We start from the raw sequence: 12,087 nt of genomic DNA, 5'->3' as shown, positions 1-12,087 counted from the left end.
CTCCATTTCCAACTCAGTCCCATCGCGGATTTTGCATGTGTAGTCGAAAGACAAACTGCTGCAACCTTCATCGTATATTTCACACAATTTCACACCACATTCATTGTTTCAGTTTAACATAATTCCCACATTTCCTCCCGTTGAGTTAAATATATATATATATATATATATATATTAGATTGTTTGTTCATTAATTCACATAGTCTGAACTAGCCAGCTAGCAAACTGCACACGATGGCAGACAGTGCTAATATTGTCATTGTCAATAAAGCCATTAGAAAGTCTTCCTTACAAGGAGAAAGTTAGAATTAAACACCAGGGCAGATCAACACCTAAGATTGAATTAGTGCAAAAGATAGGGAAAAGTAACAGGTCTTTTCAGCTCTCCTGGTATGACAAAGTTAGCTGGCTGACTGGAAGTACTGTGAAAAAGAAAATGTACTGCTGGCCATGTCCTGAAAAGTTATGGCCATCACTTTGATTCAGGGAGACTGAGGTCTGAACTTCAAGTCCTGTATTCAGATCAGGACTTGCAGAGTAACGGGAAAGCTGTGTGATTACTTGGTGTTCCTTAAAGACAGGGAGTTGGACACTGCAATGCCTCAGCTTTACAAACTGTTCTCATTAGTGGCAACAATTGGAGCTACATCTGCAGGTGTAGAAAGGAGCTTCTCCTGTTTAAAGCGGCTCAAGTCCTACACCCGTAACACAATGGGCCAAGGCCGTTTAAGCAGCCTAGCTGTGCTGGCTATTGAGAGGACACTGGTCAAGTCACTGGAAAAGACGCCTAGTTGGTACGACAGGGTTACATAGCATTTTCTTGAAAAGGAACGTAGGGCAGAATTTACATATAAATAAATGGACAATTTTTATGATTTAGTCCGAAAATAAGCTTCCCCTCTTTAAAAGATCCGCAGCCGCCACTGCCGGACAACCCCTAAAGTCTAGTAACATTTCCATAAAATGAAACTCACCTTGAAACATGACCTGCTCGGGAGCAGGTTATCTTCAGAGAGTGAGTTGCTATGGCTACTTACATAGCCTGAACGTCACCTCCGTTTTTGGAACCGAAAGTTGAGGTTATCATATAACTAACCCTTAAACCGGGTATGTCACATAACCTGCTTTCTAGAATACACCCCATGTCTGTCTTATTGTTTTCCTGTAGTACCAGGAAGGACTAACAGGAAGTGATTAAACAGGCAGTGACATCCTCACATAACAAATACTATAAAAAAATAAGAATGAGGTATATAAACAGAAAAGTAATGATGAACTTAACATTTTTCCTGGAGAATATGTATCAACAAAAATAAAGCGGATATTTGAAAGTTACTTTTCTGAAAGGAGACACATTAAGTGACGATAACTTGAAAATCATTGTCATGTTAAGGTCTCTTTGATAAAATCGTCTGCCAAATGAATAAATGTAAATATATAAGTGTAACTAGATTTAAATGAAACTGGTATACATTGAGATGCGTTCATTATGGGGTGTGTCTCTCCAAATGTCCTGTTCATTAAGCATTATACTTGAGTGGTTGGATGGCATTTTTAGAAACAAAGACCTTTACAATCACCTTTGTTCTTGATACACATCTGAATAAAATGTATAGTGACAGACAATGAAAGAAGTGGAAAAGATGGCAACACCTATTTCAGGGTAATTACAGTTGACGCAAAGTTATATGATTGGAGTCTGTGATTTCTTCAGTCTAATTTTGATTAACTTCTGTTTCGAATACTTGGATTTCATTCATAAAACCAAGCCTTAATGGAAAATTAAACCGAGTTTTAGTATAGTAAATGTGTAGTAACCACGTTTTAGTTTTTGTGGCTAGACCATAGTCATTTTTTAGTTGCTATGGGTTTACTACCAAAAGCAAAAAACTACATTAAGTATACCTAACCTGACCTCGCAGATATTTGTAACTATTTTACAGGGTGTTTTTACATTTACACACTCATTTACACTCAATTTTTAGTTTTAGAAAATTTTGAATCGTACAAAAACGTACAATTCCCCCCAAAAAAACTAGACCCGCCCCTAAACCTAATGACAATGGTGCGAAAGCAAAACAAACTTAACTTTAGGAATTCATATGAATTAGCCACCTCGTAAAATAGTTACATTTTCAAGTTTTTAAGTTACGTTTTTACGATGAGATTGTGTTGGTAAAACCATTTTCACAAGGTGAGCATTTGCCTGTTAAGACTGTATTTTACGGCACAAAACTCATTCCAAACTAGTTTCCCAAAAAAAAATTGGTTGGAAAGATATACAGAGTATTTTACTTCCTAAGGACACTAAGATTGTAAAATGTCATCTATCAATCTATTATTTTAGATGACATACGCACTATAATGTCATCAAGTGGATTTGATGGTTCATGTGAATGCAAATGTATTGTAGCAAAAACTGTGTGTTCTACTTGTTTAAGTGTTCCCTGGGGGACAGCCATCCCTACTACTGAAGAGCTGTTTCTACACCTGCGGGTGATATTCAAACTGTAAGCTCTCCACGAATGTGGGTTTCAAAGCCCTCCTGCTCAGTAGGACAGTGAAAGTATTTGAGGTATTACAAATACAGTCGAAAAAATTAATGGGGTTTGGTTTTAAACATGACATACCCAACATTTTGGTTAAATTAACCTAGAAAACAAAACAGCATTTTGATAATGCGTGAGATCAGGTCATAGCCCCAAAAATCAGGTTCCTTGTTTCCAGTTTTGATATCTGGGTGAAATATGAATCCAAAAGAAATCTTAGTGATCGTAGGACTGATAAAGAAAGTTAACCACTGACATAAGGAAAGTTAACCACTGACTCATAAGAGGTGAGGCTCGTGATTTATTTGTGACGTTCTTATGTCTTTGTTCTTGAGTTTTGGTGTGTCTCTGCTTTTTAGAAGAAAGCCACCATAAAAGTGAACAAAATTGTTATTTCTTGGGGTTTCTAGAGTTGTTTTAGACAGACACCTAATTATAAGCTGATCAATAGGCAAACAATAATGCATAGAAGTGTGGATATATAAAAAAGTAATATCTTTGATAATGGATTTATACAGTATTAATAAAAGATGGAGCTGGGTTACAATATATATATAATTGCCTTTTTCCATAATTCCATAAATTGGCTTACTTTATCATTTGACCTGGGGAGTTTTCATCATTACAGCCGTGTACCAGGAAGGAAAGCTGTTATTTTAATGTTGCTCATCCAGTCTGTCAACATCCCTTTGCTGTCATTGGTCAATGCTTCTATTTAAAAAAAACTTTTCTCGCCTTAAATACAAGACATCACCTGTCTGGTACATTCTGTCAGAAACGTATCTGTCTTCAACATTAAAAGGCTCCTATTTTTGGAATATACAGGACTGTTATCTCAACTGCAGTGATAATCACAAAGTAAGTAATTTATTTATATATTTACACATATTTGCTTTGAATTGTTCACTTTATTGTTCTCAATAGAATATAACTACTTTATTATTTCAATGGCACTATATCCCCATACTTTGTTTCTTTTTTCATACAATTTTTTATTTATGTTCTATTCTTAACAATATGTTCATAATCCTCATGCACTTTTGAATTATTTGTGTAGAATACATTATAATATATTGCATTTATTTAAAAGTAAATAATTGGTGAATATAAAAAACTGTTGTCTATACATATTTATATTGGACATATATCGCAGAGTGCATTATCAACTCAATTCTCATGTAAATTTATTTTTAATTTTTACTTGATTTATTAGGAAAGATGTTTGATCAGTTTGTTTTCTTCTTAGGGGTACTGTCAAAAGAACAGCAATGGAGTGGAGGTTCATATTACCTGTTGTGTGTGTACTTGGTAAGTGTTACAAAACCAAATACTAATCTGTCTATTCCTCATTTCAGGGAGCCTTAAGAAACTACCTAAAATTTGTATTTATTGTAAAAAATTATTCATGTAAAAGTATTATTTTTGTTTAAACTGATACTACACATTTCAAGGATGATTCCATGTTTAAGGGCAGTGGTTTTTAACGCCAGTCCACACATATCTCGTATATACTCATTTGACACACCCAATTCTTTAAGTCATCTAAGGCAACCATTTTCTTCTGAGACCCTCTTTTCCCGAAAGAAAATATTTTAGGGCCCCCCTACACATATAATGATATGATCGCCCTTGTAAGCTTGCAGCAGGGATGACAAAAAAAATGTTTCAAACAAACGGTATATTTATTACTATAACCAGATATGTTTATGCTTTATGTTTATGTGTAGCCTATAAATCTTCCTTATTTGAAAAGCAATATCAAAAATATCAGTATTCACACTTGCGTTTAAGAAGAAAAAATTTATGAATATAGGCTCTTACAAAAGGAATGATGTCTGGCACCTCAATACTTGCATGTTATTTGTTGGGCTTTATAATCAGTGTGAGGATTGCTGCTGGCAATGGGTATTGGTTTGGTCAATGCTCATTTGAACTCATGAAATCATCCAAAGTTTCAAAAATATTGTCTCTGCAATTGTATGCCTTTTCTTTGCTTTGGCAATTTTTTCCAGCAAATGTATACAATATTTTTAAAAGTTTCTTATCTGTAGCTGTGACTTCCCTCATCTCATTTTGGGAGTGTGTCAATTATTTTGCCTTGCGTTCAAAAAATTTACTTGGTTTATCACGAAAGGAATGAGGATGAGTTATTTGTAACCGTCTCATTAGTTTGGACGGCCTCATAAATTCGTTAGCAAGGACATTAGCGCAGATAAGGCACTGTGGCAAGGACTCTTTGCTACGAGAAAATGAAAGATAACCATAGTTAAGGTAACTATTTTGGTATTTCCAGCATTTTGTTTTTCCAGTATTGCTAGAACTTCTAAAACTGCGACACGAATTGGTGGGAGCTTCCTCACCTTTGTCCAGTATGTCTGGACCATTCCTATCAGCTGCTTTAGGTGAAGCAGTTGGACTCGGATCATGTATAAAATTAGTTAATGTCATATGATAGTTCTCCTTAAACTCAACACTCACAACACTCATCGCTCACAGCTCAACACTTGATATATGACACGCCCCCCACAGAGCTCGCTGAGCCCCCTTTATCGGCCGGGAACCGATGATCTAAGGGAGTAAACAATTGCAGTTTTGCGAGAACAGAGGTGCATCACCTTAAGAGGGCGAGCATGACAAAACAGGTGTAGAAATGGCATACCAATAACATCTGTAATCACTTACAGATAAGACTTCCTATCATAATTTCTATCACAAATTTGGCATATTTAATATATTTAGTGATATCTTGGAATTATTGACATTTCAAAACAATAGATGCAAGTTGCATATTTTTATTGGTAAGAAAAAGGGAAAATAAATACACTATCACTGGTTGAATCTCCATACTGATTACAGTATACAGTTAATATGTGGTTCCCATAATGACTACGATCTTAAACTTTAAAAGATGTTAAATCTATAAAAGTTGTTCGTCCAGTTGATCCTTCATTGCATTATTTTTGTCAGTGTACCATGTAACATTTTTTTCCCACATTTGGACAACAGGAATCCTATTTGTGTCTGGATCTACAGCTGAAGATGCATCAGCATCTACAAAGGCTACAGCTACAAATGTAAAAGGTACAAATGCAACAGCTAACAATCCTACAGCTACAAATGCAACAGCTACCAATGCAACAGTAACAAATGCAACAGCTACCGATCCAACAGCTACAAATGCAACACTTACAAATGCATCAGTAACAAATGCAATAGCTACCATTGCAACAGCTAACAATGCTACAGCTACAAATGCAACAGCTACCAATGCAACAGCTACACATGCAACAGTTTCAAATGCAACAGCTACCAATGCAACAGCTACACATGCAACAGTTTCAAATGCAACAGCTACCAATGCAACAGCTACCAATGCAACAGCTACAAGTTCATCAGTTACAAATGCAACAGCTACCAATGCAACAGCTACAAATGCATCAGTTACAAATGCAACAGCTACTAATGCAACAGCTACAAATGCATCAGTTAAAAATGCAACAGCTACCAATGCATCAGTTACAAATGCAACAGCTATCAATGCAACAGCTACAAATGCATCAGTTACAAATGCAACAGCTACCAATGCAACAGCTGCAAATGCAACAGCTACAAATGCAACAGGTACCAATGCAACAGCTACAAATCCAACCGCTACAAATCCAACCGCTACAAATGCAACCGTTACAAATGCAACAGCTACCAATGCAACAGCAACAAATTCAACATCTGCAAATTCAACAGGTACAAATGTGACGACTACAAATGCAACAGCTACAAACACGACATCTACAAATGCACCAGCCCCAAACGGCATGACCACGAATCCAACCAACTCTGCTGTTACAAAGTTAGATATAACTTACAGCATCGACCAACCTTTCAAGGATGAGTACACTGATCTAAGCCATCCCGAAACCATAAGCCTGATAAATAACATCACATCTCAGGTAATATTTTTCACTGTTGTGAGATTTACCTCAAATTGTATTCATTATTTTTCGCAGTTGTAAAAGCATTTTTTAACTAATGGCTAAAATAACATTAAATTATAAACTAGAAACACTAAAACTTTTTAAAAGGAAAAGTTTCCCATCCAAAAAGGATGTGTGTCTTATTATGATTATGAATTTGTTTTAGATTGAGTCAGTTTACAAGAAACGCTTCACAAACTTCAGACGCTATATTATCCGGAAATTCAGGTAATGAGTTCAGCAATTTAAACAAACTAATTTAAATGTATTGTTTGGCTGGCTTTAGTTAGTAGTTTCAGTAATCCATCTTGTAATGTGTTCACAGTAAAGGCTCCATCAAGACGGATGGTACACTTGAGTTCAGCGACAACGGCACTGTTCCTACAGCACAGGATGTGGTTAACTTCATCGTTGAGGAAGTTAAAGCTGGCAGTTTAAACTTATCGATTGATAAGAAAACTGTCTCTGCTTCAGACTCTTCAGGAGTTCCAGGTCAGTATTTAAAGATTTGTGTTTAGTGCTGTCATTGTATTGAGAGTTTATTTTGGGGCATTTTCCATGTAAAGAGTCTACATTCAGAATGAGTTATTTGTTAAAATACTGCACTCAATGAATACTTATCACTGCCAATGCTAATGTGTTGTGTTTGTGTTCTCTTTATTCTACAGCTGAACCCCTTTTCAACACATCACAGATTAATGTCACATTTAGCATTAATGATAATTTCACTGATGCCTTGTCCATCTTGAACTCAACTGAGGCTAAAAATCTGACAGACAAAATCACCACTCAGGTAAACATATTTATTTAGCAAAAATGGATCTGTCCAATTCGAAATAATGTGTTTAACTAAAATATTAATTTAATATTTGCGTATAATTATTTCTTCAATATTTTGTGCATTTACAGTTTGTTACAGTGTTCAAGAGACGTTACGCAAACATCTTACGAATGGTTATTTGGAAATTCAGGTAAGGCTTCAAATAATACATTTTAAAATGTAATAAAATAAAAAGAGAATGCCCTTTTTCAGTCAATAGTTCAGTTGACCTGTTGTTTTTCATTTTCTCCATATTTGAACCCATCTTGACATGTGTTCACAGAAACGGCTCCATCGTGACGGATGGTACACTTGAGTTCAAAGACAACGACATTGTTCCTACAGCACAGGAAGTGGTTAACGTCATCATTGATGCAGCTAAAGCTGGCAGTTTCAACTTATCGATTGATAAGAAAACTGTCAATGCTTCAGACTCTTCAGGAAACTCAGGTCAGTATTTAAAGATTTGTGTTTAGTGCTGTCATTGTATTAAGAGTTTATTTTGGGGCATTTTCCATGTATAGAGTCTACATTCAGAATGAGTTCTTTGTTAAAATACTGCACTCAATGAATACTTATCACTGACAAAATTAATGTGTTGTGTTTCGTGTTCTCTTTATTCTACAGCTACACCCATTTTCAAAACATCAGAGATTAATGTCACATTTAGCATTAATGATAATTTCACTGATGCTTTGTCCAACTTGTCCTCACCTGCGGCTCAAAATCTGACAAACAAAATCACCACTCAGGTAAACATATTTATTTAGCAAAATGGATCTGTCCAATTCGAAATAATATGTTGAACTAAAATCATACTAAAATACTTTTGTGGAATTATTTCTTCAATATTTTGTGCATTCACAGTTTGTTACAGTTTTCAAGAAACGTTACGCAAACATCTTACGAATGGTTATTAGGAAATTCAGGTAAGGGTACAAATAATAAACTGTAAAATGTAATAAAATTACAAGCAATGCCCGTTTTCAGTCAATAGTTCAGTTGACCTGTTGTTTTTAAATTTGTCCACATTTGAACCCATCTTGTCATGTGTTCACAGTAATGGCTCTATTGTGACGGATGGTACACTTGAGTTCAGCGACCTTGAAACTGTTCCTAAAGCTCAGGATGTGGTTAATGTCATCATTGATGCAGCTAAAGCTAACAGTTTCAATTTATCGATTGATAAGAAAACTGTCAATGCTTCAGACTCTTCAGGAAACTCAGGTCAGTATTTAAAGATTTGTGTTTAGTGCTGTCATTGTATTAAGAGGTTACTTTGGTGTGTTTTGCCTGTATAGAGTCTACATTCAAAATAAATTCTATGTTTAAATGCTGCACTCAAAGAATACTTATCACTGACAATATTAAAGTGTTGTGTTTTGTGTTCTCTTTATTCTACAGCTACACCCATTTTCAACACATCACAGATTAATGTCACATTTAGTCTTACTGACACCTTCACTGATGCCTTGTCCAACATGTCCTCACCTGCGGCCATAAATCTGACAAACAAAATCACCACTCAGGTGAAATATTTATTTAGCAAAAATGGATCTGTCCAAATCAAAATAATTTGTTGAACTGAATTCATTATTACATATTACATGGAATTATTTCTTCAATATTTGTCCTGTTACAGTTTGTTGCAGTTTTCAAGAGACGTTACGCAAACATCTTACGAATGGTTATTCGAAAATTCAGGTAAGGCTACAAATAATACATTATAAAATGTAATAAAATTACAAGCAAATGCCCGTTTTCAGTCAATAGATCAGTTGACCTGTTGTTTTTCATTTTGTCCACATTTGAACCCATCTTGTCATGTGTTCACAGTAATGGCTCCATCGTGACGGAGGGTGCACTTGAGTTCAGCGACCTCGACCCTGTTCCTAAAGCTCAGGATGTGGTTAACGTCATCATTGATGCAGCTAAAGCTGGCAGTTTCAATTTATCGATTGATAAGCAAACTGTCAATGCTTCAGACTCTTCAGGAAACTCAGGTCAGTATTTAAAGATTTGTGTTTAGTGCTGTCATTGTATTAAGAGGTTACTTTGGTGTGTTTTGCCTGTATAGAGTCTACATTCAAAATAAATTCTATGTTTAAATGCTGCACTCAAAGAATACTTATCACTGACAATATTAAAGTGTTGTGTTTTGTGTTCTCTTTATTCTACAGCTACACCCATTTTCAAAACATCAGAGATTAATGTTAAATTTAGCATTATTGACACCTTCACTGAAGCCTTGTCCAACATATCTTCACCTGCGGCTAAAAATCTGACAGACAAAATCACCACTCAGGTAAAAGATTTATTTAGCAAAATGGATTTGTCCAATTACAAATAAAATATGTTGAACTAAAATCATAATAAAATACTTTTGTGGAATTATTTCTTCAATATTTTGTCCTGTTACAGTTTGTTGCAGTGTTCAAGAGACGTTACGCAAACATCTTACGAATGGTTATTAGGAAATTCAGGTAAGTCTACAAATATTAAACTGTAAAATGTAATAAAATTACCAGCAAATGCCCGTTTTCAGTCAATAGTTCAGTTGACCTGTTGTTTTTCATTTTGTCCATATTTTAACCCATCTTGTCATGTGTTCACAGTAAAGGCTCTATTGTGACGGAGGGTGCACTTGAGTTCAGCGACCTCGACCCTGTTCCTAAAGCTCAGGATGTGGTTAACGTCATTGTTGATGCAGTTAAAGCTAACAATTTCAACTTCCCAGTTGATGTGAAATCTATCACTGCTACAGACTCTTCAGGCTCAGGTCAGTATTTAAAGATGTGTGTTTAGTGCTGTCGTATAATGACATATAATACATATTTAGAAGTACAAGTATAAAAATAAATATACATTTATTTAAATACATTTAAAATATAAATGAAATAAGTGTGGAACTTTTCTTATATATTTTATTTGAAAGAAAAATAATTCACTTTTATTTGCTATTTTCACAGCTACTTCCCATGGCAGTTCTACAGTCATCTCTAGTATGTTCACAGTTTTGTGTATGGCTCTAGCATCACTGCTGCTGTCAGGTGTGATGCACCAGTAAACATTGCATTCACACGAGGAAACCAAAAAAAACAATTCATACATTTTACCATCAGAATATGTATAAAAAAATTGTCATGTCATCTTTGATCTTTTGCATTCGTTACATGCTATTTAGTGTTCGGTAAGAATTAACAAGTAACTGCGCACAGCATGTCACAAGCTGCTATGTGTTTTAATAACAGTTATCTGAAGAATTATTCTTATGAAGCATTATGTGTTGTATGTGTGTGTAATTGTATGTCTGTGTATAGTTATTATGATGATTATATCATGATAAATGTCTATAAATTGTTTTTATTGAGTTGCGTTGGAGAAGTAATGAGGATAAGTTTAAACATTTAAACTGACTCTGAACATTCATCCATACCACAGTAATTAGAATAAGTAAGTCAATATTAACTTTGAAGAAATATTAAGTTAAAATTAAATTATCTCATTGTTTGGTTTAGGAGCACATGTATTTATATATGTATGTTACCCATAGGTAAAGTAATCTGAAACTCTTCCTAAACATGTCTGTACTGCTAAATGAAGTGTCTTATGAAATAAAGGGGAAATCTGTTTAATTTAAATCGATTTTTATAGTGATTTTTAAGGTACTGAATTGTGAAGTATATAAAGACATTAGGAAAGATAATAATGAAATATGTAGAAGTCTGCAGAATATGTAGCATTACTGCATTATTTCTTTTCATAAGATGTAGGCTTACCTTAGTACGTAACTAAGTTAAAATGATAGAGTCTGTCTGAATCCTAAACAAGGCTGCAAACGTTATTCCAAAGTTTAAAGTGCACTGTAAAAAATGACACAGATATTCACTTAAAAAAATTAAGGTTACAGTATTACACAAAATATTTTTAAGTACTTTGAAGCATATTTTTAATGCAATATTCCACGAATAAATCAAATAAAACTACCTAAATTATTTAAGCAGGTCACATGATAAACTTTAAAAATCAAGGATTTGAACATTTGAGTTAACTTCTTGATCTTTTTCACTACAGTTTAACATTTACTATTGTTAACAACATATTTAATGTACAAGTAAGCTGAGAGTTGACTCAGTACTGACATTACAGCATTACTGTTCACTGTAAAAAAAAACCACTCAGCATGAGCTCTCCCACAACCTAATTACAAGCACCACTCTTCTGAAAAATGGTAACCACGAAACTCAGAAATAAAAACAGATGATCTTCTAAATCTTAAAGAGAACGGAACAATAAACAGTGTCAAGTCTTTCTTTTTTTGCACAAAAAATAGCACTTTTTCACAAAAATGACTCTCCTAATGCTGTTGCATGCAAAGCATGCTGGGAACTCTAATTTCACTGCTCAGTTATGGAAATTAAATTAAATTATTCATGTAGTTCCACTCCTGAGATAGGCACAGGCTCCCCGTGACCCGAGGTAGTTCGGATAAGCGGTAGAAAATGGATGGATGGATGGATGTAGTTCCACCACAAAATAATTAAGTAAAGATTTTTCATATAAGTTTAAGTGGGTTGAACATGATAAAATTAAGTTGAACTCACTCATGTGTTCGTGCATTAAGAATTCTGAGATATTTCTATAATTTAAACTTAAATTTTGGTTAAAAAAAACAAGAGCACAGTTGTATTAAGTAAAGTTTACTCAATTAATTTCATGAAATCTACTATGACACAGAATAATTTTT

The 12,087-nt window shown here is 34.5% G+C and overlaps 1 protein-coding gene across 2 annotated transcripts; it reads left to right on the top strand.

Moving 5' to 3' along the window:
- The first annotated feature begins 3,310 nt into the window (after window positions 1–3,310).
- LOC130409239 (probable maltase-glucoamylase 2) lies at window positions 3,311–10,981 on the top strand. 2 transcript variants are annotated; one of them, XM_056733107.1, is made up of 19 exons: window positions 3,311–3,407; window positions 3,796–3,857; window positions 5,556–5,630; window positions 6,291–6,496; window positions 6,687–6,748; window positions 6,846–7,012; window positions 7,189–7,313; window positions 7,430–7,491; window positions 7,624–7,790; window positions 7,968–8,092; window positions 8,208–8,269; window positions 8,401–8,567; window positions 8,745–8,869; window positions 8,983–9,044; window positions 9,177–9,343; window positions 9,521–9,645; window positions 9,762–9,823; window positions 9,956–10,119; window positions 10,310–10,981. In XM_056733107.1, exons 2-19 carry the CDS (start codon window positions 3,818–3,820, stop codon window positions 10,405–10,407), a joined length of 2,061 nt encoding a protein of 686 aa, XP_056589085.1. In that variant the 5' UTR covers window positions 3,311–3,407; window positions 3,796–3,817; the 3' UTR covers window positions 10,408–10,981. The 2 variants fall into 2 exon arrangements, with proteins under 2 accessions (XP_056589085.1, XP_056589078.1); XM_056733100.1 differs by having other exon boundaries at window positions 5,556–6,170.
- Window positions 10,982–12,087: the final 1,106 nt, after the last annotated feature.

The sequence above is a fragment of the Triplophysa dalaica genome, chromosome 2 (assembly GCF_015846415.1).
Source record: "Triplophysa dalaica isolate WHDGS20190420 chromosome 2, ASM1584641v1, whole genome shotgun sequence".
Classification (NCBI taxonomy): domain Eukaryota; kingdom Metazoa; phylum Chordata; class Actinopteri; order Cypriniformes; family Nemacheilidae; genus Triplophysa; species Triplophysa dalaica.
This window is presented reverse-complemented; position numbering and strand designations above follow the sequence as displayed.

What these genes read in the sequence shown, in the direction of transcription:
- LOC130409239 (XM_056733100.1), top strand. Translation starts at nt 3,818, where the DNA reads ATGGAGTGGAGGTTCATATTACCTGTTGTGTGTGTACTTG. An exon ending in CAAACAAAATCACCACTCAG is followed by an intron (nt 8,093 to 8,207) that starts GTAAACATATTT and finishes GTGCATTCACAG; the next exon opens with TTTGTTACAGTTTTCAAGAA. An exon ending in ATGGTTATTAGGAAATTCAG is followed by an intron (nt 9,824 to 9,955) that starts GTAAGTCTACAA and finishes ATGTGTTCACAG; the next exon opens with TAAAGGCTCTATTGTGACGG.